At 39.0% G+C, this 26,766-nt stretch overlaps 1 protein-coding gene across 1 annotated transcript in view; it reads left to right on the top strand.

The window, feature by feature from the left end:
* Window positions 1-26,766, top strand: part of LPP (LIM domain containing preferred translocation partner in lipoma) — a 664,090-nt gene that overhangs the window by 358,387 nt on the left and 278,937 nt on the right. The window contains exon 6 of the mRNA XM_052641648.1: window positions 24,002-24,691. Coding sequence (XP_052497608.1) covers window positions 24,002-24,691 — 690 coding nt within the window. The remainder of the gene's footprint in view (window positions 1-24,001; window positions 24,692-26,766) is intronic.

The raw sequence follows: 26,766 nt of genomic DNA, 5'->3' as shown, positions 1-26,766 counted from the left end.
TATAAAAACTGTAAGAAACTCGCTGGGCCTGTATATTTTTGTGTGATGTTCATGTGGGTTATAAACCAACAGTTACATTCTGGAAATTATAATGCCATTATGTCTTTAAGAATGTTATACTCTGAAATAATATTTTAACACTCTATATTCCATGATAAAACTATGCTGTGTTATTTCTTTACCGCTAGAAACTTGTGAAGCTTAAAATAGTTTAATCTTTATACATTTAAATTATTTGATTATGTTTTAAAACAAATCATAAAACATAATTTTGCAAATTCTATTGGAAAATATTTTATTATTGGACTTTTTAAAGACTGTAGACTTTTTTTTAAAACACTTTTGAATGGTATAGCCACTTTATTTGTTTTTTAAAAAAATTTTGGCTGGACCTTGCAGCATTGTGGGACCTTAGTTCCTTGACTAAGGATCAAACCCACACCCCCTGCACTGGAAGGCAGAGTTTTAACCTCTGGACCACCTAGTCCCAAAGACTATAGACTTCATTAAAAATAACAAATTCTGAATTAAAAACATGAAATACATAGCTTGTATAGCTTGTTTGGGAATACAAAGGTTTTGCTATCTACAGCAGTTTTTGCTTGATTTTCCTTTTGTTTTCTGTCGCCCTTTATTTTTTCTGTTTTTGCAACAGTGTTTCCTTATTTGCTTCTTGTTTCTGTTGTATTGCACCTCACTCTTGTACATGTATGTAAACAACCTCTATGTCCCCTCAGTGCTGAATGATAATTCATTTGCTCTAGGGTGGTAATTTCAGTATCATAGATTCAGGTAAGTGATCAAAGCAGACCAAAAAATACGGTTGGTTTCATAATGACATTTTAGGTTAGGTTTTCTCTTTAGATACTTCTCGTTTACATAGAGCATACCTAAGAGTAATTTACATATCTTCCATATTTCTTAAAGCAAATAGTTTTCCCATTTTTTAAATAGACAGGTTGTTACATAAGAGGTAATTCAATTTACCCTTTGTACTTGTGCATGCTAAGTCACTTCAGTTGTGTCCAACTCTTTGTGACCCTAGGGACCCCATAGCCTGCCAGGCTCCTCCTTCCATGGGATTCTCCAAGTAAGAAGACTGGAGCGAGTTGCCGTGCCCTCCTCCAAGGGATCTTCCTGACCCAGGGATCGAACCCAGGTCTCTAATGTCTCCTACATTGGCAGGCAGGTTCTTTGCCACCAGTGCCGCCAAACCACAGGAGATAAATGGTTAATTGATGCCTAGTCTCTGATTAGGAAATGCTTAGGGAATGATGAGGACTGTGGCATCTGCAAGCCTTGCTGCGTGTAGCAATGCAGACTCAGTGTTGCCAGCTCCCTGGGATCAAGTTCTACATCAACAGCCTGTGACTCCTAAGACTACCTGTGAGATTCGACACCACTGGAGAAGGATGGGTTCAGTGCTTTATTTAAAACAAAGTGGTCATGCTTTTCTAATGCCAAGTCCCAGTTTTGGTTGAACTATTTAGACAAAGTCTAAGAAATTATGAAATAAATCCAGTTAAGGGGATGACAGAGGATGAAATGGTTGGATGACATCACTGACTCAATGGACATGAGTTTGAGTAAACTCTGGGAGTTGGTGATGAATAGGGAGGCCTGGCGTGCTACAGTCCACAGGGACACAGAGAGTCAGACACAACTGAGCAACTGAACTCAACTGAACTGAATTTGTTTTTTCCTCCTCCCGCGTGAGGGTTTATAATATATAGGATTCTTTACAAACAGGTAACATTCCAAATCAGAGGCAAGATTGTATCTTTGGATTTTGGCTGCAGTCAGATTATTTAGGGGCTTCCCAGGTGGCTTTCTAGTTTAAAAAAAAAAAAAAATCCACCTGTCAAGGCAGGAGACCAAGGAGATGCAGGTTTGATCCCTGGATCCAGAAGATTCCCCTGGAGGAGAAAATGGCAACCCACTCCGGTATTCTTGCCAGAAAATCCCATGGACAGGGAGGCCTGGAGGGCTACAGTCCTTGGGGTCACAAAGAATTGGACACTACTGAGCAACTGAGCACAAATCATTTAGGACATTTGGACACATATGTTGTGCTGCCCCACAGAATTTTCTAACCGTCTGTTAAGACAAATACATGACTACTGTAATACTTGTATTTCCTAAAATAAACAAATCACCCACTCTCCTAAAGGAATCATAAACTACTTAATGTGAATAATATCATTTATTTTGACTACCAGACTTCAGACCTTCAGTTTTAGCAACCTTATTCCATGATCCTGTTTCGCTCTGTTCTGACACCCAAGGTGTCTGAACAGTGATCATTTGAATTATATTTTCTTGGTTTCCATCAAATCTGCCATACCAGTGGGTCCCATTTTCTCCATACCTATTCATATTTGGATTCAACATTGTACAAAATAAAAGATGCTGGAAGAAGATCTGCTGGGACAGAATATGGACAGGTATGAGCTCTCTAGTTAGTACTTTCAAACTTTATCCCTCATTTGGGCCTCTCATTTCTTGCCTGGAACATTGTCAAAGCTTCTCCTCTGTCTTCCTTTATGTCCTTCATAAACATGGCTTCTAGATGAATATTTCTTCAACACAGGCTTGGTCATGTCAGTCTTCATGTGGCTTCGTAACAATCTACCTGTTATACAGATGTGCTGTGCTTAGTCGCTCAGTCGTGTTCAACTCTTTGTGACCCCGTGGATTATTATAGCCTGCCAAACTCTGCTGTCCATGGGGATTCTCCAGGCAAGAATACTGGAGTGGGTTGCCGTGCCCTCCTCTAGTGGATCTTCCCAACACAGGGACTGAACCTAGGTCTCCTGCCTTGTAGGAAGATTCTTTACTGCCTGCGCCACCTGGGAAGCCCAAGAGTACTGAAGTGGATAGCCTCTCCTTTCTCCAGGGGAACTTCGCAACCCAGGAATCAAACTGGGGTCTCCTGCATTGCAGGCAGATTCTTTACCAGCTGAGCTACCAGGGAAGCCCACCTGTTATACAGATAGAAGGAATGTAATGATCATGATGGTAATAAAATAATAATTAGTGAATGCTTTTAAATGCTCCATGCCAAATATCAAATGTCTTGAGACAACAGGGTTTTGTAATTCAATATCAGAGGGTTTAACATTGAGATATTTGTTGTGAGTCTGAATTACATGTGTATAGTGTGGCTGATTCAGAGAAGGCAGTGGCACCCCACTCCAGTACTCTTGCCTGGAAAATCCCATGGGTGGAGGAGCCTGGTAGGTTGCAGTCCATGGGATTGCTAAGAGTTGGACACAACTGAGCGACTTCCCTTTCACTTTTCACTTTCATGCATTGGAGAAGGAAATGGCAACCCACTCCAGTGTTCTTGCCTGGAGAATCCCAGGGACAGGGGAGCCTGGTGGGCTGCCGTCTATGCGGTCGCACAGAGTCGGACACGACTGAAGTGACTTAGCAGCAGCAGTGTGGCTGATTGAAAGATCATCTGATATACATGAGAAGTGAGTGGGTGGGGAGTTGACGTTTTGTTAGAAGTGCATGCTTAGTGTTTTGATAAACCATTCCATCTCCTCAAACCTTTGTTATCAGAAACAAACTACGTTGTCAAGAAAATATAGCATAATTCAGGACAGTGGGAAAATCTTAATGCTTTCCACCCTCCTGCTCTTGGTTTCACAATTAAGCATGTATGCTAAATAGGAGAGGATTGTGTCTGAGTGTTCATATCTGTTAAAGCAGATTGACTACTTGCTTACCACATTGTAAACAGTTTTTCTGAAGCATTTTTAAATTTGTCATTTATGATATGCTAAAAGAAAATGTAAGATATAAAACTGCATAATAAACAGGGTTCACATTTAAACACTAACATCTATACCAGCCCCACACATGCACACACATACAAACATACTCAAATATGCATGAAAACAAAATACACAAACATACATTTAAATGCATAGGGAAAATAAAGCTTGGCAATTCACCAGAAGTTTACTGTCACTAAGGTTTTTCATTTTCTTTATTAATTTTTTTAATATTCCCCTTATTTTCTACAATGAGTATTACTGCTTCTATGAAGAAACTGCAACTTACCTGAAGATTCATGTAGCACACTCATTCACAAGTCCAAGCAGAATGAATGGCATTGTTTTGTTCAAACATCTTTGAAAAAAGGATTGAGTGACACAAGAATAAATAATCAAAGTTAAATTATCTTTTTATAATAGTAAAGTAAAATCTTAAATAGTGCCACTGCCTGCCATCCATACACAGTATTTCTGGGAAATTGTATGTTTTGTATTTTTAAATGACTGGGATATTGAGTAAAGAAATCCAGTAATAGAATGAGAAGCTCTGTAGATTACATCTCTGATGCCTGGGATCATTTGTGGTAATTTTCCCTTTTTTATTTCTACAACTTTACTTTTTTAAAATCACCAAATAGTGATATAGATGACACCTAGCACTCACAAAGTTCACACACACAGACTTCACACACACACAAACGAAACAACAGAATTAAGAAAATGGGGGACAAGTTCATCCTTACTTCATATTTGAAAGTATTTATTAATGCATTGGTTCCTTGGTAATGTTTTGATAGCCTACTGTGTCTTAATCTTTATGCTACAATTTTCTAAGTTTTTTGAAAGGATGGATAGGTGAATATTAGAATGTCATCCCTACTCTCAACTTATTTAGCACCACAGTTCTCAATCTTGAGAGTGCATGAGAATTACCTAGATATTTATCTGACATACATAGTGTATCAGAGAAAGAGTAGGCTAGATGTTTAAACAGGAAGATATTTGAATTCAGCTGCCTATGTGATGTTTAGAAAAGAAACCTGTTTAGCCAGCACCTTAAGGGGAAAGGAACTGAGAAACATAGAAGATAGCAACTTGCCTAACGTCTTCCAGTAGTTAGAGAGTAGAATGAAGGACCTTGGTCCTTGGCCTCTTAAGACAGTGCTATTTGGCTGGCTAGAACTCAGCTCTATGTTTAGGAAATGAGTGGGTTGCAGTAGACTAGTGTCTTCCAAGTAGAGTTTGTCAGAATTTTGGAAATCTGAAAAGTTTCCACTGGTTTTCTGCCTGTTTCCCCTATCATTGAATTCACTGAGGCTAGAAACCATAACTTGTTACCCAGCAGTTGGCAAAATTCCTGGTATTTACAAGGTGGTCAGTTAATGGTTGATGACTGTATGAATGACACCATTTTTAAAAAATTCTAAAGTCATATATTTAGAGGCAACTAATGTATTTCTTTGCTGTTGGGTGGCTTGGGAAGATACAGTGTTTTTTCTGAAAGGAAAAGATATTTGAATCTAGGATTCTTTTTCTCTGTAAAAAAAGCTATTGCATCTTAAATATAAGTACCCATGTTCATTTTGTAAACTAAAATGAAAGAGGAGAAAGGACAAAATGCTTAATTTTTAAAAAATAATAACCACACAGTGTGTTTTCTTAATCAGATATTGGAATTAAATCATGCTATACGTAGAAGTTTACATTATGTTCTTTTATTTCCTTGTAACAGTATAACATAGGAGTGAGTGAGTGAAGTCGCTCAGTCATGTCCGACTCTTTGTGACCCCATGGATTGTAGCTTACCAGTCTCCTTCCTCTGTCTGTGGGATTTTCCAGGCAAGAGTACTGAGTGGGTTGTCATTTCCTTCTCCAGATAAGAGGGTTAGCATACTGTAATATATATAGGTCTTGAGCTTCATCAAAGCAAATGTTGAAAACAGCACCAGCATGAGAAGTGTCTTAGTTTATTCGCCATTCCAGAAGACCTCAGGTATCATAGTTTATGGAATCAAGGCTTTCCTGAGATGCTCTATGCAACCAGACAGTTTTGAATTCTTCTGTGCAAATCCTCTTATCTTATAAGGAGAAAATTGAGACTCAGAGAACAGCATAAGTGAATTTGTTTCAACCCAAAAAGAAAAGAAGGATGACATAACTCTTTCAGAAGGAAGTTCCACTGAAGAAATGAGGCCCCAGATGATTGACCTCTGTCAGCCATTTGTAGGATTTCACCTATTGGAAGGTTCCAAAAGTGGTGCCCATACTCTGACCTTGCCCAGCCACCATTCCTTTGCTCGTCAAGAGAGCTTGGTCACCATATGCCATGGCGAAAATAATGGTGGTCCCTCCCTTAAGCCATCTTCAGATTTCCAACTGACAGTGTCTGTCTAGAAGAAATAATGGGTTCCTTACTACTTCACAGTCTAGCACATTTACTGCACTGCATGATCTAAAATATCAAATGAACTCTATCTGTAAATATTTTTAAAAATATAAATGGACAAAATAGCAAAGGGTGGTTTGGGGGCCCATTCACACTAAGACTATTATTCTTGCCATTGGTGTGTTTAAGGAGACTGTCCGTATATTGCAAAACATTGTGCCAATTTCCCTTCACTTCTGAGGTTGTGAAACTCAATCCTCTTACCTAAATAGTTGTCCAGAGAAAGCAAGAAGGGAGCTACCTTAACTCCTGTTGAGTGACTGACACAGACAGGCGTGAGACAAACCTTTGCTTCCAGATCAGCTCCCCATCGCCTTCCCCTTTTTGGTCATACTAATGAACAGAACTGAATCTACCCCATGCGGTCGTCGCAGGATTTATCTGGGCATTTGCTGAACCTGCTCGCAATTTATTTTTATTTCTTCCGATAGACATGGGTTTGGCACAGGAGAGTGAATTCTTTCTGAAACAGCAGATGTGCCTGGTACACTCGTTTGCTATAACCATTTGTGCTGTGGTTGAAAAAAAATTTTTTTTAAGAGTGCAGAATTGTTGAGGGGGGAGGGTTAAAAAACCAGAACCATTTTAGTGATTATGCAAAGCTAGAATGTGAGTAATTTTGCTGCAGTTAGTCATTATGTGCTTTCATAGCTTGTTTTACAAGTATAAAGGGATATGTACAGGTTTGGTGAATAGAGCTCTTATCTGTCTCTAGTAGTCGCCTTTTATAAAAACATTTTCCACCCTTTCTCCTACTATGTGGCAAAAGTGCTCTCTCCTTCGAAATTATACCCTTCTGTGATTCAGCCCTTTTATCCATCTGCAGTAAGTGGACAAACAGCCTCCATTTCTGGGAACAAATATGTTAGGGGAAGAGAAACTTCATTTTCTCATATAATAGATAAAGCAGATGATGCAGATTCAAATAATAAGAATATAGTGATCATTTTAAAATAATAATAAGGATACAGTGATCATTTTTAAAAAGCATGTTTTCTCTAAAGGGAGAAAAAAATACTGAGCAAACATCTCGTGACTGTGCTATGAGCCTAATGTGCTGTAACTATAGTGTCCTTAAAGCATTTTATCTGAAATATTTGATAGGACTTAGCATATTTTTGCTTACCGTATTGTCTGAGGATTGTAACACACCACCTATTCTTTTTTTCTACTTTCGGTCACCCAAACTCCCTAAGACATATGTGAATGAAGGTCTGTTTGTTTCCATTGAAGCAAATATAGTCACTTGCTCACACTGGTGGCTTCCCTCAGTGAATTCCACTACTATTTTGGAAACTCCTGTATGAAAACACAGCAACCCAACCTGTCCCCATTGAGCCTTATGGGTGATTTCCACGCAGTGCTGCCCAGTGTCTATGTACTGAGGTTCACTTTTTGATAAAAAACAAAACTGGGTTTTGTTTCTTTTTGGTAGGCTTGTTACTAAGTCTGGAAATTATGGTGTAATGGCAGGAATGCTGGCATTGGAGTCCAATCAGTGGTCTTAGAAAATCTGAATTCTAATTCTGATCTCTCAAGGCTTTATCACATTGGATGAATTGTTCCCAAGCCTAGTGTCCTTGAGGAGAAGGTAGAAATTTATGACCTATAAATTCCTTTCAGCTCTAATACTCTGTGATTCTGTAAAGAATATTTCACTTCAGTTGCTCAGTCGTGTCCGACTCTTTGTGAACTCATGAATTGCAGCATGCCAGGCCTCCCTGTCCATCACCAACTCTTGGAGTTCACTTAGACTCGCGTCCATTGAGTCAGTGATGCTATCCAGCCATCTTATCCTCTGTCGTCCCCTTCTTCTCCTGCCCCCAAACCCTCCCAGCATCAAAGTCTTTTCCAATGAGTCAGCTCTTTGCATGAGGTGGCCATAGTACTGGTGATTGCGGCCATGAAATTTAAAGACGCTTACTCCTTGGAAGAAAAGTTATGAGCAACCTAGATAGTGTATTCAAAAGCAGAGACATTACTTTGCCGACTAAGGTCCGTCTAGTCAAGGCTATGGTTTTTCCAGTAGTCATGTATGGATCTGAGAGTTGGACTGTGAAAAAGGCTGAGCACCGAAGAATTGATGCTTTTGAACTGTGGTGTTGGAGAAGACTCTTGAGAGTCCCTTGGACTGCAAGGAGATCCAAACAGTCCATTCTGAAGGAGGTCAACCCTGGGATTTCTTTGGAAGGAATGATGCTAAAGCTGAAACTCCAGTGATATAAAAATAAGTCCACTTTATTTTTTCTTTCTCAAAAATTCCTTTGTGTCTGTATCTGCACCAGATTACTCTCTTCAGACTGCCTTTCAAAGTTGGCCACATTTTAACTTCACTCCACAAGCAAATTTCAGCAATGAGAAACCCGTGTAGGACTTGAGAGAAGGGATGGCCTTCTTTTACATTTTTTGTCTCTTGATGGCTTCTGAGTAGCAATAATAGACTGGAATGGTTGGTTCTATTGTAGTAGTTGATTGTAAAAAAGAGCTGTTGAACCAAGCTCACCATATTTCCTGTTATCTACAGCTAAGAAATCTAAAGTACATAAAGTAATTCAGAATCATTTCAGTTCGGTTCAGTTCAGTCGCTCAGTCGTGTCCAACTCTTTGAGACCCCATGAATCGCAGCACGCCAGGCCTCCTTGTCCATCAACAACTCCGGGAGTTTACCCAGACTCATGTCCATCGAGGTGGTGATGCCATCCAGCCATCTCATCCTCTGTCCTCCCCTTCTCTTCCTGCCTCCAAACCCTCCCAGCATCAGGGTCTTTTCCAATGAGTCAACTCTTTGCATGAGGTGGCCAAAGTGTTGGAGGTTCAGCTTCAACATCAGTCCATCCAATGAACACCCAGGACTGATCTCCTTTAGAATGGACTGGTTGGATCTCCTTGCAGTCCAAGGGACTCTCAAGGGTCTTCTCCAACACCACAGTTCAAAAGCATCAATTCTTCAGCACTCAGCTTTCTTCACATTCCAACTCTCGCATCCATACATGACCAGTGGAAAAACCATAGCCTTGACTAGACGGACCTTTGTTAGCAAAGTAATGTCTCTGCTTTTGAATATGTTATCTAGGTTGGTCATAACTTTCCTTCCAAGGAGTAAGCGTCTTTTAATTTCATGACTGCAATCACCATCTGCAGTGATTTTGGAGCACCCCAAAATTAAGTAAGCCACTGTTTCCACTGTTTCCCCATCTATTTGCCATGAAGTGATAGGACCAGATGCCATGATCTTCGTTTTCTGAATGTTGAGCTTTAAGCCAACTTTTTCACTCTCCTCTTTCACTTTCATCAAGAGGCTTTTTAGTTCCTCTTCACTTTCTGCCATAAGGGTGGTGTCATCTGCTATCTGAGGTTATTGATATTTTTCCCAGCAATCTTGATTCCAGCTTGTGCTTCTTCCAGCCCAGTGTTTCTCATGATGTACTCTGCATAGAAGTTAAATAAGCAGGGTGACAATATACAGCCTTGACATACTCCTTTTCCTATTTGGAACCAGTCTGTTGTTCCATGTCCAGTTCTAACTCTTGCTTCCTGACCTGCATATAGGTTTCTCAGAGGCAGATCAGATGGTCTGGTATTCCCATCTGTTTCAGAATTTTCCACAGTTTATTGTGATCCACAATTCGAAGGCTTTGGCATAGTCAAGAAAGCAGAAATAGATGTTTTTCTGGAACTCTCTTGCTTTTTCCATGATCCGGCAGATGTTGGCAATTTGATCTCTGGTTTCTCTGCCATTTCTAAAACCAGCTTGAACATCTGGAAGTTCACGGTTCATGTATTGCTGAAGCCTGGCTTGGAGAATTTTGAGCATTACTTTACTAGCGTGTGAGATGAGTGCAATTGTGTGGTAGTTTGAACATTCTTTGGCATTGCCTTTCTTAGGGATTGGAATGAAAACTGACCTTTTCCAGTCCTGTGGCCACTGCTGAGTTTTTGAAATTTGCTGGCATATTGAGTGCAGCCCTTTCACAGCATCATCTTTCAGGATTTGAAATAGCTCATCTGGAATTCCATCACCTCCACTAGCTTTGTTTGTAGTGATGCTTTCCAAGGCCCACTTGACTTCACATTCCAGAATATCTGGCTGTAGGTGAGTGATCACACCATCATGATTATCTGGGTCATAAAGATCTTTCTTATACAGTTCTTCTGAATAGTTTTTAAAAATTAGATTGAATTACACAACTTTCTATCATGCTTAAATACTTTTTGGATAAATAATTACAGGTTTGGCTTCACAAAGCTCTTGGGGAAAGTAAAATAGTGTAGCTGCTGCTGCTGCTAAGTCATTTCAGTCATGTCCAACTCTGTGCGACCCCATAGACGGCAGCCCACCAGGATCCACCGTCCCTGGGATTCTCCAGGCAAGAACACTGGAGTGAGTTGCCATTTCTTTCTCCAATAATAGTGTGGAGGGGTGGTCATTTAGCCAACTACTGCTATTCTTGTTTTATTTCATTGAATATCTCTTTGTAGATTTTGTCAATAATGCTTTCTTAAAATGATTTCATTCACTGAATAAATACATATGGAGTGTGCTTGCTGGACTCTAAGCATATCCCTTATGGCAGACAGCGATGTAGAACGAAACAGTCTCTTGATGAAAGTGAAAGAGGAGATTGAAACAGTTGGCTTAAAGCTCAGCATTCAGAAAACTAAATCATGGCATCTGGTCCCACCACTTCCTGGCAAATAGATGGGGAAATAGTAGAAACAGTAAGAGACTTTATTTTTTGGGGCTCCAAAATCACTGCAGATGGTGACTGCAGCCATGAAATTAAAAGACGCTTGCTCCTTGGAAGAAAAGCTATGACCAACCTAGGCAGCATATTAAAAAGCAGAGACATTGCTTTGCTACCAAAGGCCCATCTAGTCAAAGCTATGGTTTTTCCAGTCATCTATGGATGTGAAAGTTGGACTATAAAGAAAGCTGAGCACCAAAGAATTGATGCTTTTAAACTGTGGTGTTGGAGAAGACTCTTGAGAGTCCCTTGGACTGCAAGGAGATCCAACCAGTCATCCTAAAGGAGATCAGTCTTGAATATTCATTGGAAGGACTAATGTTGAAGGTTTAACTCCAATACTTTGGCCACCTGATGCGAAGAGCTGACTCATTTGAAAAGACCCTGATGCTGGGAAAGATTGAAGGTGGGAGGAGAAGGGGACGACAGAGGATGAGATGGTTGGATGGCATCACCGACTCAAGTTTGAGTTTGAGTAAAGTCTGGGAGTTGGTGATGGACAGGGAGGCCTGGTGTGCTGCATGCAGTCCATGAGGTCACAAACAGTCAGAGACGGCTTCGCAACCAGACTGAACTGAAGTGAACTGAGGCATATAATGTTGAACAAGAAAAAGTCCTTACCTGTGTGAAGCATAGAGGAAAAGAGAATATTAAAGACGTTAATTGAAGGACTTCTCTGGTGTCCAGTGGTTAAGACTCTGTGCTCCCATTGCAGGGTACACACCCCCAAATTAATTAATTATTAAAAAATTAAAAAATGGAATGACAAATCAGTGGACAAGTGCTATCATTAAGCAAAGTACAGTGTTTTAAAAGGACACCACTGTGGACACTTATCAAGACATGGATACTCAGGACTGGCTTTCTAGAGTGTAATTTATTTAAAACCTCAAGGATGAATACCGGTTAGGAGTTGGGAAGTGGGGCATATTGGAAAGCATTCAAGTCGGGTAACTGCAGAATGGCTGGAGCCTCAATTTTTTGGGGAGGGAATGGAGAGTATATTAAGAAGCAAAGTGATGACTTTATCAGGAAACAAACAAACAAAAAAAAGAACTTCATCCTAAGAGCAATGAGACCCTTTGGGAGATTTAGTAAAAGAAGGCAATCAATTTAGATTTTAGGAATATTCTGATTGCAGCATAGAAAGTGTATTAGCAATCAGTAAGACATTTAAAAATACCTATATCCTTTGAAATACTTATAACCTTAAAATTTACTATAGAACATTATTTTAATACCTATTCCCTTGCTTACCAGCTGCATAACATTCCATCAGAACAATGCACCATGATTTTCTCCACCATCTCCTAATAATTTATTTTTAAATATACTATCAGTGTAAGTTACCGTCATTTTGATAGCTCTTCATTGCCAGTTTACCCACAAGAGAAATTGTTTCAACTTCGAGTTTTACCAGTCATATAATTATGCACCCTCACTAGCATATTCTCACAGAGATTGTATTTTATTATTTCTTGACCTGTTAGTTCAACAGCAGGCACTTTATGGTAATCTCCTGGCCTGACTGGAGAAAAGCACATAGGCCCTTGAAGCGATAACTTGGTGTTGTGAGGTCGCTTATAAGTAGATCCTCCTCTTGCCACATCCCTAGATTGCAGAACGCACTCAGATTGAATTAACCCTCACCACAATGCCTTTTTTTCCAGTGCTAATCCCATGCATCTTAGGGACTAAGTGTTCTGTATTCTATGGGTATTTATATAAATTGAAGCCTCAGAGACTCTCCAATATTAATGACATACCATCTCATTTGATGGTTATTCAGGGGAAAAACTCCCTAAAATACTGTATTTCTAGGTGTTCATATGATGATACGCTAGTTTTATGAATGAATGAGTTCAGGGCCTCCCCTGGGTCATTGCTTTCCTCTGTTGAATAATTAGGGGTTAAGAAAAGAAGACTTCAGGCAGAATCTTGGTGCTCCCAATTGCCTTAATTTTATTTCTGGGAAAACAAGTTGATGTACTGGCATCCATATCTTCAACATCCAGGGAGCAGTTTGTCTTCAAAGTATCTTATACTCATTCAGAATTCCGTGAGAATTAATTAAGTGGAGAAGTTTCAAAGACAAAATCTGATCTGGAGTACAATACCATAGCGTACTGTTTTTGCGATTTCAGCCTCCTGAAGGTATTAAGAATATCCCCTTTCTAGCTGTCAATACACGTTCTCAAAGCCAAAGCACTAAACTGTGAAATGAGCAAGGGCTGATACAATGATGGAAGCAGGACATCTTTATGTCTCTCTGACAAGAACTCTCTGGAGGACTTGTCAGGCAGTGTGTGTGTGTGTGTGTGTGTCTGTGTGTTTTAAGAGTCCATCAATGAATGAAAATTATATTAATAATGTCCCTGTATTGGTAGCACTGTTTTGAACTCACTGAACCTGATTAAAATCCTGTGATTTTAATTTCAAAAGTGATCTTTGAGATCATTTTAACCATTCACCAGTTTTCAGTTACCACCCATGAGGTAATTTTTTCTTTAATGTAGAAAATACAGAAAGATGAAAATAAAAGCTTCTGTTAATTGCATCAGCTGATGCCATTTTAACCTTTTAAAAGTATTTTTAAATCATTTAAAATTTTTACCTATGTCCCTTCCTTTTTTACTCTGAACACACACACAGAAGTTGGGATGCTACAATATTTTTGGTGTGTATTAAATTTTAAAATAATCTATTTATTTCATACATATTATTCAAAATCTATATTTTTATGTATATGTATGTGTGAATATATACACACATCAGAGGAAGATCTGTATCTTTCACAATATATGATTGTGCTAGAAAAGTATATATTCTAAAATCATACCCTTAAAATAACCACTATTATCATTTTGGGAATAGATCCTTCTAGCTGTGTGTGTGTGTGTGTGTGTGTGTGTGTGTGTGTGTGTGTGTATATGAGAGGTATAGATAGATGTATACATTGATAAAACAGTGTTCCCTAATGTGTTTTTAAAATGTATAACTTTCTTTTTCTTTTTTTCTCTTTTTTTCCTTTCCGTTTCTCTGCCTCTTTCCCATCATCTTTTTGTTTTCCTAGTCTAGTAATAGACACATAACAAAATTCACCACCTTAATCATGGTAAAGATTCATTTAGGTGGCACTAAGTATATTCACATAGTTGTGCAATCGTAATCCACGTTTAGAACTTTTTTGCTTTCCCAGACTGAAAATGCGCATCAGTTAAAAAATTACTCAACATGCCTCCCCTCCCCTGACCTCCTTGTTAACCACATTTTGCTTTGTCTTCATGAATTTCATGACTTTAGGTATCGTATATCATTGGATTCATACTGTATATATCCTCTTTAACTGGCTTATTTCATCTTAGCCTAATGTTTTCATGATTCATTCCTGTTTTAGCTGTTTCAGAATTTCTTTCTTGTTTTAAGCTGAATATTACAACATCTATGTTTATACTGCATTTTGTTTATTCATTCATCTGTCAGTGGACACTTTGGTTGCTCTTACATTTTTGGATATTATGAATAATTCTGCTATGAACATGAGTATACAGATGCTTGATAAGAGTCCTTCCCTGTTTTGAGTTCTTTGGGGTAGATATCCAGAAGGGAAGTTGCTAGATTGTTAATATGTTTTGAAACATTTCAATAATACAATATTTCATTATAGGAATATTCCATCATTTATTTAACCAGTCCCCAAGTACTGATTATTTAAGTTGCACATAATATGTTATTTTTATAAATTACATTGCCAGGAACATATCTTGAAACTGAAGGTTTAACCATCTATGATTATTTCTTTTGGTTAAATTCTTAAAAATGAAAGGTTGGCTTTTGTTAGGACTTTTGATACATATCACTAAATTAGCTCTCAAATTGCCCATAAGAAGTTTACAGAAACAAATATTACCTTGGTCCCTAAGTCTGAATTATATGAACATAGCCCTTTGAAGACAGTTGGGATAATGCCCTCCCATCACACATAGCCCCCAACTCCAGGTATAATTCCCTATTCTGCTTTAACCTAACTGGGTGGTTCTCAACTCTGGTTGCAACAGAAAATCATTTATTCCTCCCCTTTTTAATTTTTAGATTTCACTCCCCAAGGAATAGGGCTAAGATAATTTATATCTAAAAAGCTCTATAGGGCTAAGATAATTTATATCTAAAAAGCTCTAAGTGAAAGACACTTTGTGTTTATAGAGCATTCAGTGATTCTGTTGTGGAGTCAGACTTGAAAAGTACTTCTGGATATATAGAAGCATATTCATACATTGTACTCTTAGTCTGTTGGATTGTTTTCTATCTCATGGGGTTATCTAGCAAGTGAAAAGTGTATGACTGGAATGAGCAAGGAATGCAACCATGGGTATTAAAGCCTGAATACTGGAAGGCAATCAGTGAGGGGACTCAAGATGCAAAATTAAGTCATTTTCTATATTAAGGGCTTGGAGAAAATGGTAAGTAATTTTTCTTGAGCAAAAAACAAGTAGCAAAAAAAAAAAAAAAAAAGGGAGGGATGCATGGCATTATAACTGAAATAGGTAAGCTTGGGTTTCTTTCTTTTTTTTTTTTTTTACTTGTACTATGTAAACTCAGACACCAGGTCTGTCCATTGATTTATCCCATCATGATTTATTAAGTACCTACTTGGTGTGAAATTTTAGTGATAAGATCAAGCTTTTTTTGGCCAGTAAAACTCATAGCAAATATTCAGAATTTACTCTTGGAATCATTGGGTTTTGAATGCCCTTATGACTTCTTTTGTATAAGGATGGTATTAGAAGGAAAAGAGACATGAGCATACTCCCCTCAAGTCTGTGTCTGGAGCAGTGAAGCTCCTTTTTTGGGGGTTGTTATAGAACGACTTTTATTTGAAGAATAAGATAGACTACTCATTTGGAAAGGAGGATAAAATGACAGTATTCCTAGATCTTGTTTGTTGTTCAGCTAGAGTCAGTCTGGTGGGAAAGTAGTGTGAATTTTCCAGTGTCACTCAGCTCTAAATAGTGGCAAAGCTGGGATTTTTTTGATCCTGAATTTTATTGCAGGACCCTTCAATTTAATTGATCATCCTCTAGGGCATTTCTATCTGCCAATATCCTTAACTGAGAATGGAAGTTGGAAAATGCACCTCCTGCAGTACAATTGGCCTGTAAAAATCCTTCATTTGGCTTCATTTTAAAAATGAGCATAGCTTTAAAGTCAGAAGAGGAACCTCTGATCCGTTTTCCACACAGCAGTAATCAACTGACACAGTACAGCAGCTGCCTGACACCATGGACTCTTATTTTATACAGTCCATGTCCCTCTGTTGTTCCCCAGATAACAATGCTAAATATCACTTGCTGTCTGTTGTACCATTTACTCCATTAGTTTTCTTCTCCACAGAAATATTTTTCTGAACCCACATAGACTGAGAAGGCCTCTGTGTTTGTTTACATGAATTTCTCATATGTGGTTTATTTTACTTTTTCGTTACCCAAGAATGATAATAGTGTTTAGTTGCTCAGTTGTGTCCAACCCTTTGCAACCCTTTGAACTGTAGGCCACCCGCCTTCTCCATAGGATTTTCCAGGCAAGAATATTAGAGCTGGTTGCCGTTTCCTTCTGCAGGGGATCTTCCTGACCCAAGGATCGAATCCACGTCGCCTATGTCTTCTTCATGGCACGTGGATTCTTTACCCCATGAGCCATCGGGGAAGAGAGGTGGCATGGTTTTTAAAACTTCAAACTACAGAACAGAACTAGGCTGCCTGGGTTGAATCCTATGACTGCCATTTGCTAGCTTTGTAACCTTGCATAAATACATGTTTCAGATACATATGCTTCAGTATCTTCATCTGGAAACTAAGGATAAGTAATAGATTCTGTCTCAAGGGTACCTGTAAGGAGTAAGTATAAACTGCATTGGATAGAAAATGTTTACACAAAGTAAATGCTTTCTAAGTGTTTACTATTATTATAGCTTTTTAAAAATATCAGTTGGTATTTTAGATTGTTTTTCCTGCCACAAAGATATATGGATGAAATACATAGCTCCAAGTGACAAAGGGCCACTAGGTTTTGTTCAAATAACTTTACACAACTGTCATGAAAAGAAAAGTGAAGCTGAAATATTTGTAACCCTATCTTCTAACAAATCAACCATCACTCTTTCCATAGTTTGTCTAGTCCTTGCCCATATGGAAATACCATTCTGTGTAGCCTCAGTTGTATTGTACATATGATTGATTTCACATTCTGTGTTTTTCATTTAACATTTACATTTTCATTTAACATCTTAAGCATATTTTCATGTGTTTATAATGCCTAGAACCAAATTTAAGGAAGGGGATTTGAGTTTTATGTTGCTGTGTATATGTCAGACTTTAGCTTTTATATATTTTCCCTTTCTGTTACCTTAGAAAGTTTTCATTCCAAATAGAAGTCATTTTTGCTCACTACATTTTTGTAAAAAATTTGAATGAAGAATTATTTAGTGCAGCAACTTTGATTCCCTTTGTCTTCTTGTGGCTTTAGCAACTAGCTCAGTGCCTAACACATAGTGGAATTTCAGTAAAGTTTTGTTGAATAGATACTTTGGATTATTTAAATTTTACGGGATTGGGGTATTATAGTTATTTGATAGTTAATTCAAAATATGTTTCCTTTCAATATGTGTTAAGATTATTTTTAAATGTTTTAGTTTCTTTCTTTTCATGGTACAATTATTTAAAATTTGCCACTTGACTATTTCTGTAGGGGATTTGAGTGAATATCAAGTAAAACTTACATATATATATAATCTGACCATTAAAATGAAAATAAGCACTTCAGATGCTGCTTTGAAAGATAGTAGTAATTAATAAATTCCAATAGTAAAGTCCTTAAATTATTTAGAGGGAAGAAGAGACTAATGAGGTTACTGTAATTAAGCATGCATTAAACATATGAGACTTCCTTGATTGTCAAGTAATAAAAGAAATGAGATACCTTATATTTTGCTTTTTTTTTTTTTTTTTTGGTAATCTGACAAGAGAAATGAATTTTTCTTGGGAGACCATTATTCATTTATTCAAGTATTTGTTAAATGCCTGTTATGTGCTATGATATGAAAAAGACAATGAGAAGCAGCAGTAAAAAGGGACTGTCTCTAACCCTATGAAAAGAGACATACACAAGCGTGCTACGTGTAGAAGAGAGATACAGTGCTCACTGTGCCAGAGGATTTGGGCAATGGTTCACTGAGGGGACTGATACTCAGGCTGAGACTTCAAGGGTTCTTAGAAATTAGCTCAATATAGAATCCAGAGAGAGGTGGGGAAGCACAGAGGTATAATCCATGAGATGGCAGAGAGTCTGGCATGTCAACTATGAAAGGAAGTCAGTGTCAGAGAGTGACATGATATTGACCTCTCAAGGAGAGGCAGAAGAGATAGACTGGGTGCAAATCACTCCACTAAAGCACTGAAGACTTTTCAGCAGGAAAGTAATGTGCTTAGATCTGCATTTGGGAGAAATCACTCTTCCTATACCATCTACGGGCTTCCCTTGTATCTCAATTGGTAAAGAATCTGCCTGCAATTCAGGAGACCCAGGTTCGATTCCTGGGTTGGGAAGATCCCCTGGAGAAGCAAATGGCAATCCATTCAGTGTTCTTGCCCAGAGAATCCCATGGATAGAGGAGCCTGGCAGGCTATAGTCCATGGGGTTGCAATCAGTCAGACATGACTTAGCAACTAAACCACCAAACCACTGTACCCTCTTACAGGTGACGATAGTGGTTAAGAATCTGCCTGTCAATGAAGGAGATGCCAGAAAGGAGAGTCTGATCCCTGAGTCAGGAAGATCCTCTGGAGTAGGAAATGGCAACCCACTCCAGTATTCTTGCCTGGAAAATTTCAGAACATTCCAGCACTATGGTGGGCCATAGTCCGTGGAGTCACACGAACACAAATGAGCATGCACATCCCATTCTTACTTAACTCTTCCTACAGTATGATCAGTCCCGATCTTTGAAGGGAAGATAGTCTTTCATGTTCTGAATATTTTGCATCTAATGGACTTGAAATTAAAAGACGCTTACTCCTTGGAAGGAAAGTTATGACCAACCTACATAGCATATTCAAAAGCAGAGACATCACTTTGCCAACAAAGGTCCATCTAGTCAAGGCTATGGTTTTTCCAGTAGTCATGTATGGATGTGAGAGTTGGACTGTGAAGAAAGCTGAGCACCGAAGAATTGATGCTTTTGAACTGTGGTACTGGAGAAGACTCTTGAGAGTCCCTTGGACTGCAAAGTGATCCAACCAGTCCATCCTAAAGGAGATCAGCCCTGGGATTTCTTTGGAAGGACTGATGCTGAAGCTGAAACTCCAATACTTTGGCCACCTCATGTGAAGAGCTGACTCATTGGAAAAGACTCTGATGCTGGGAGGGATTGGAGGCAGGAAGAGAAGGGGTGACAGAGGATGAGATGGCTGGATGGCATCACTGACTCGATGGACGTGAGTCTGAGTGAACTCCAGAAGTTGGGGATAGACAGGGAGGCCTGGCGTGATGCAACTCATGGGGTCGCAAAGAGTTGGACACAACTGAGTGACTGAACTGAACTGAAATGAACAATGTAGAAGGCATGGTCATAGATTAGATTAGAAGCGTGTGCGCACATGTACACATGCGGGGGTGTGTTTAGGGAATGGGTGGGTCATGGGTGAGAGGGGTAGAGGAATGTTAGTTGTTATTCCACTTTGGGCATAAAGGAAGTTGAGGGCTTGCTCCCAAAGGTGGGCACAAGATGTGCGCTTATAACCCCTTGTCTGTTCTTATCTCTCGGCCACAGCCAGTTCTTTCTGGTAGTGGAGACATCCATTCAACAGTTATTGATTATTTAGCAGTCCTTCCTCCAGACTACAAACTCCTGGGGGGGCATGTAGACATGCCCTCTTCATCCTGGGATACTACTCTCTTTCCATTAACCTTGCCAAGCTTTCCATGTTGAAGAAGCCTAGAAAATGACCATATTAGAAGACTGCTACAGAGTTTCGAGCCTCAGGGAAAAAATATATGTGTGTGTGTGTGTGTGTGTGATCTTTAAAATGTGCATGATTTTCAAAATTAAAATGTTAAATCATGATAAAACTTCAAGAATTCCTGCAAAAAAAGAAAAAGAAATGCCAAAAATAAATATTTGGAAGTGTCTAATCCAGTAAGTAGAACAGATTCGCTATGTATTTAATTGAATATGTGGGCAAGGAAAGTGTTGCCATAGCTCTCTTTTACCATAAAGAACATAAATAAATATGCTTTAAAATGATTCCTGTTCTTTACCCCCTTCCACCTCCAATGAGGTAAAGAGTTTTAAATTGCAAATGAAAAAAAAATTATAGCTAAGTGTGCTATTTTCACACACGTATCTATGAGATAGAAAACACTCAGAAACATGCCGGCACATACACAGCAGAATTTATAATATTGTTTTGAGAATCCTTCTCATCTAGTGAGCTGTTTCCTAGAAGAAAGCAATGGCTCCTGAAATTGTGCCCTGATGCCTTCCTTCAAAGTCTTTAGGAATCTTTAAGCAGTGTATGTGTGTGCACATGTGTGCATGTTCACCAAGAAAGAAGAGAAATTGGTTGAAAAAAGTTGCTTCTAAGGATTAGAATTAATTCTTTGTTGTTTACTTTATAAATATGACTGGTTTTCATCTTCAAAGTATGTGACTGTTAAGTGTCTGTTTTGGGGGCAGACTCCTTTCCAGCTGCGGTGTAGAGTATGCCTGCCATTAACCCAGTTGCTCCGTCACTGTCTCCATTTATAGTTGAGTTTGTAAAGTGTTTAAAATAGGAACTCTGGGTTTCTGCTGATCTTGAGTCATCAAAGAAAAGAAAAGCTTTATTCGTTCTTATATTCAATTCCATTCATGCAGACATTTTTTTAAGATTGACATGGTTGACTAAAAAAATCTAACCTTGCATGTTTTTAGGTTCAAACTGAATCTTCTGTACTCTCTTCTTCAGAATATCGGGATCTTACTGAGTATTTATTTTGGAGTTTTTTCATGAAAGAAAGTGAAAGTGAAGTTGCTCAGTCGTGTCCGACTCTGCCACTCCGTGGGCTATAGCCCACCAGGATCCTCTGTCCATGGGATTCTCCAGGCAAGAATACTGGAGTGGGTTGCCATTTCCTTCTCCAGGGGATCTTCCCAACCCAGGGATCGAACCCGGGTCTCCCGCACTGGGGGGAGACGCTTTAACCTCTGAGCCACCAGGGAAGCCTGTTTTTTCATGATATGTATTTTAACAAATTGCTTAATGTGGAAATAACATCTTCTATTGGGTACTATTGGGACCACCCTCCTAGAGAGGGAAATGCTACTCCACCAAGACAAGAATTTTCATGTTATTTAAATTACAAAAGGAGATGGCAAGTTGGCCCTATGAGAGGCTATCAAAAAGGGGAAAAAAGATAACTCTATTCAACAGTTTCTTATAATTTAACAGAAAACTAAATCTAAGATTACAAAATCTCTGGGAAACTACAACTGAGACAAATCACAAATGATAGGAAAAGATAGCTGTCACAGTCAGAACCCAATAAAAATGCTAGCACACAGAAACCAGCCCCTTCCAAGGAACTGATTTATAAATGTCCTGTGTATATAGGTCTATTTGGGTATAGAGAAGCCATTAGGGACGAAATGATAGTCTGGGGCAAGCAGAGTCAGAACTGTCATCCTGTACATTCAAGAGGACCGACGTGCCGGGGAGCAGTTGATTGTGAATAGAAAAGAGTGTTGTAGAAGAAAGATCCTAGAAAGGACCAATGACCCTCCACGGTTGATAGCTGGGGACATCACAATCAGGTTCCTGGAAGAAATGTGACTCAAGAGTTTTTTAGTATCTGTCAACAGGGGCACTGTTGTCCGCTTTAGTTTAACACAGATGTGTTTTCACCTTCTACCTGCTCAATGAAAATAGCATCCCCTAATCACTGACAACGAAAGGCATTGCCACACATTTCTGATCTCTCCCTGGTCACTAGGTGATTCCCTCTCCAGCTGAGAACCACTATATGTTAATCAAATGTCCCTGGGATTGTTTTAATCTTTATCTCTAGCTGAGATCATCATAAAGCTATCCTCAGAAAGCCATATATCTAAATAGATCTACTTGGATATTATGGCGAGAATAGGATAGCTGTACCGTCTCCAGCCTCACAGCCACATCCCAGGAGGGAAGGAAGAAAGGGGAAAACTAAGAAAGGATGATGCTATGTCAGGAGAGCTCTAGTTTTTCCAGAAATGCTTTGCATACATCTCATTAGCCAGAGGTGCATCACATGGCAACTCCTGCATGCAAAGTTCTAGGGAAGTGTGAGCATATTACTGCTCTTAAAAAAACTGAAATCTTTTGAGTAATGGAGAAGGGGAGTGTCTATGAGAAAGCAGTTAGCAGCATCTGCACCCCTGCCACGCGTATCTCTCTAATGGCTTGGTGTGAATAAACGACACTAGAATAATACAAAGTCTTATATTGAGTCTTCTTATACATATTGGAATTTATTTGGAGATTAATGAGCAACCAAAATAGGGTGTAGTTGTTCATTTTTGTATTAACAAATCTAATCATAATAGGGAAGAGCAAAATTAAAATTCTGTTACTGGCATGTTTACAGATCCCTAATAGATCAGTGCCTCAGGATAAATGTTTGAATTTTCAGACCTTTTCTAAGCCTTTACTTATTCCCAGACTAACCAAGACATCTCACAGTTAAGCATAAGGTCTCTTAATCTTTGTGCTCTTAGGTCCTTTTTAGGATATTCAGCAAATATTTTTGAATTGAACAAATGACTGCAACAGAAATAGAAGATATAAAGGGAGGAGAAGGCTGCTTTTGTGTTATCTTTAGTAAATCACTCTTAACAGGAATCTGATCCTAAATTTAGTATTTCTTTGATTGTGCCAGGGGTATATGTTTATTCCTCTCAATGCTTCTCATTTTTATTTTTGTTCCCTCTCTTTAGCCCTTCCCTTCTCTTTTTCTAGTATTGCACTTGATGGTAATCAAGTCTTTGGGCAGTTTGTTTGAGATCACATTGTTCAATTTATTTTCTCTTGGCTCTGTTATTTCAGTATGTATTTTAAAAAGTCATTACCAAGTCCAATGTCATAATTTTTTTCCTCTTTTTTTTAAAAAAGAGCTTTATCTCTTACATTTTGATTTGGGGTTATTCTTTGTATGTGGTGTAAAGTAAGGGTGCAGCTTCATTCTTTTGCATGCGGATGTCCGGTATTCCCAGCACCACTTATCGTAAAAACTATCCTTTCCCCATCAAATGATCTTGGCACCCAAGTCCAAAGTCAAGAGAGTGTGTATGCAAGGGTTCATTTCTGGGTTCTCTGTTCTATCTCATTGGTCTATGTTTGTCTTTATGCCAGTAGAACATTGTTTGCGTATTATAATTTTGTAATAAATTTTGAAGTTGCATGTGGGAACTTCAGTCTTCTTTTAAGGTTGTTTTGGCTATTCAGTCTCTTGCGATTCCATTTTTCAGAAAAGTTCAGTTGGAATTTTTACAGGGATTACATTAAATCTATAGATTACTATGGATAGTATTAATGTATTTACAATATTGTCTTTCAATCCATGAAGACTGCATGTCTTTCCATTTAGTTGTGTCTTCTTTAATTTATTAGCAGTATTTTATGCTTTTCAATGTGTAGTTCTTTCACCTCTTTGGTTAAGTTTTTTTTTTTTTTTTTTTTTCCTAAGTTTTTTTTTCTTTCTTTCTTTCTGATGTTATTATAAGTGGAATTGTTTCCTTAGTTTCTTTTCTGGATTGTTCATTGCACAGAAGCACAGTTGATTTTTGTGTTAGTCTGTGAACTTTTAGATGGCAGGAGCCATGCCTTCTTTATGTTTTGCAGAGCTAATACAAAAATATAATAACATTTAAAAATATTTGTTTATGTATATTTATTTTGCATTAGCAGTAATCTTTGTCTTTTTTTTTTTTTTTCCTTTTCTCTCTCCTGCTTTAGGGTACTACTAGTTCAACAGCTTCTCCTCCAGTCTCCACCCCTGTCACAGGACATAAGAGAATGGTCATACCAAACCAACCCCCTCTGACAGCAACTAAGAAGTCTACACTGAAGCCACAGCCTGCACCCCAGGCTGGACCAATCCCTGTGGCTCCAATTGGAACACTAAAACCCCAGCCTCAGCCTGTCCCAGCTTCTTACACTACAGCATCCACCCCTTCAAGACCTACCTTCAATGTGCAGGTGAAGTCAGCCCAGCCCAGCTCCCATTACATGGCTGCTCCTTCACCAGGACAGTTTTATGGTTCAGGGCCAGGGGCCCAAGGTTATAACACTCAACCAGTTCCTATCTCTGGGCAAGGTCCACCTCCTTCTACACGGGGAGGCATGGATTATGCATATGTTCCACCACCAGGACTTCACCCTGAGCCTGGCTATGGGTATGCTCCCAACCAAGGACGCTATTATGAACCCTATTGTGCAGTGGGGCCTGGCTATGGGGGCAAAAATGACTCTGATCCTTCCTATGGTCAACAAGGCCATCCAAATACCTGGAAGCGGGAACAAGGGTATACTCCTTCTGGCCCTGGGAACCAGAACCCTGCTGGGATGTATCCAGTTGCTGGTCCCAAGAAGACCTATATCACAGATCCTGTTCCAGCCCCCTGTGTACCACCACTGCAACCAAAGGTAGGAAACTTATTAACATATTGGTGGGAATAAAAGGATACCTTTCTCGGCCTGCCTTCCCCAGAAAGCAGAGCCTAAGGCAAAAGTATTAATATATGTTCTACTTTTATTTCATTAAAAAGTACAGTCTGAAGGAAGTGCTTGTATAGAGGCAGGAAAATGGGGAGATCCTATTTGGGGATATGGGAGAGTATTATCAGTATGACTTCTGTTAAGTATCAAGTACCACTAACTGTTCAGTTTTGAAGGACCAGCTTCCAAAAGACCATATGAACCATAGCAGCTTAGGATAATCTCTTCCATGGGAAAGAAGGAAAACTAATTTATTTTCCCGCTCTTGTTTCCTGTTGATCAAAGCCTTCTACCATGGGTTAGAGACTTCCTCACAGTTAGATGTTGCATTTACTTGGTCACTAAATAGATCTGAAGCATCTGATGTCTTAGCAGGGATAGGGAATCCCTAGGTGTGGAGGTGAGAGGTGCTCAGGGCAACACAAGATGAACTGCTATCATATTGGGCTCTTGTGAAGGTGGTCACAACCCAGGCAGAGTTGGTGCCACAGTGACTGCTAGGGAAGAACAAGTGGATAAGGGCCCAGGAGACAGCTGAGGCTAAGGTAATACAGATTCCTTGTCTCATTTTCTTTGGGAGGGGGCTGCAATATAGTGGCCCTTGTTTATCTACATCAGTGATCCTCCAGGAAAAATATTACACTCCAACCTTTAATTCTATTAGGCAACTTAAAAAATGTCTTTATGACAGTTCTCTTGTTTATTGTTTGATTTAATTTCAAGCTTGTATTAGTTTTAAGTCAACATGCTTAGTTAATGAACTTCTTATGAATAAGCAACGTATAATACTGTACACACCTACTCACCTACAGCTTGGGCTTTTCTTGACTGCTGGAACCAACATGATGGTGTTTCCATTATGAAAAGAGGAACCAAGGAGAGTTACTTGGAAGGAGTGAGCTGGAGAAACAAATCTAGTTTACAGCCATTGTGTTAAAACCCAGCTTTCCCTTCCCTTTAGTCAGAACTGTGAGAAATCAGAAATTGGAGAAGCCTGGATGAAATAGAAGTTCATTGGTAACCTGAGTGGATGGAAGTTTGTATCATATATATTTAACCCTTTACACATTTGAGATTGTCAATTTTGAGACATATCCATTTGCATTTTCAACATTATAACAAAAATTAGTGAGGTCCTCACTCTTCCAGGGAGTTTATTCAATCACTATTCTTACATGAAAGCATCAGCTCTGGTGCAGATGGATTTTAGGTTCCTTAGGGATAAGGAACCCTTCCTAGCAGGTGAGGCCTGAGGATAGCTAGAGGTATCCATCTATCTTATGAATGCCCATTACACGGAAGTGAACCAGCCATGATCATTTTCCATCATAAACACTCCAAGCAAAAATGTTAAGTGCTTTTGAGACATTACTCTTGGACAGGCTTTCTTTGGAAAAATCTCTTTATGAAAAGAAATGTTATTAAGGGTTTTCTGTTTTATTTATTTATTTTTTTAATATTGCCCAAAATAGCCAACCTGGGCAGCCTTGCCCTTTGTTAACATTGCAGTGTATTTGTTTTCATCCTTCCTGGCCCTGAAGTGACCTGTTCAGACAAAAATGAGGTTATTCAACTTTACCTCACTTTGGGACAACCACAACAAATTCTCCTATAGAAGATTGAAAGTTTAGGTTGAGACAATGGCCTTCACTGTTTAAGGTCAAATAGCTATGCAGTTTTGCCCTGTCTGAAACACCCTGACTGTAATAGGATTACTGGGTGATCATCCTAAGGGCAGGGGACTCAGGCCTGAGTTGTTTAATGATCCTATTACCCAACCTGGGGAAGCAGACATGAGACAGAGCAAAAGTATGTCTAGGTGGAGAGAATGACCTGGTGAGAAGTACTGAACCCAAATTCAAGTTTCCTGTTTTCCCACCGTGTCTCTTGGCAATCTGGAACCAATCCAGTGGAGTAGGAAAAAGAATCCGCGCCCACTGCAAGACCTGGATCTAAACTATTAGGTCCAGACACATCACTAGTTATTTGGTCCTGTCTTCATC

Source organism: Budorcas taxicolor, chromosome 1, assembly GCF_023091745.1.
Source record: "Budorcas taxicolor isolate Tak-1 chromosome 1, Takin1.1, whole genome shotgun sequence".
NCBI lineage: Eukaryota > Metazoa > Chordata > Mammalia > Artiodactyla > Bovidae > Budorcas > Budorcas taxicolor.
This window is presented reverse-complemented; position numbering and strand designations above follow the sequence as displayed.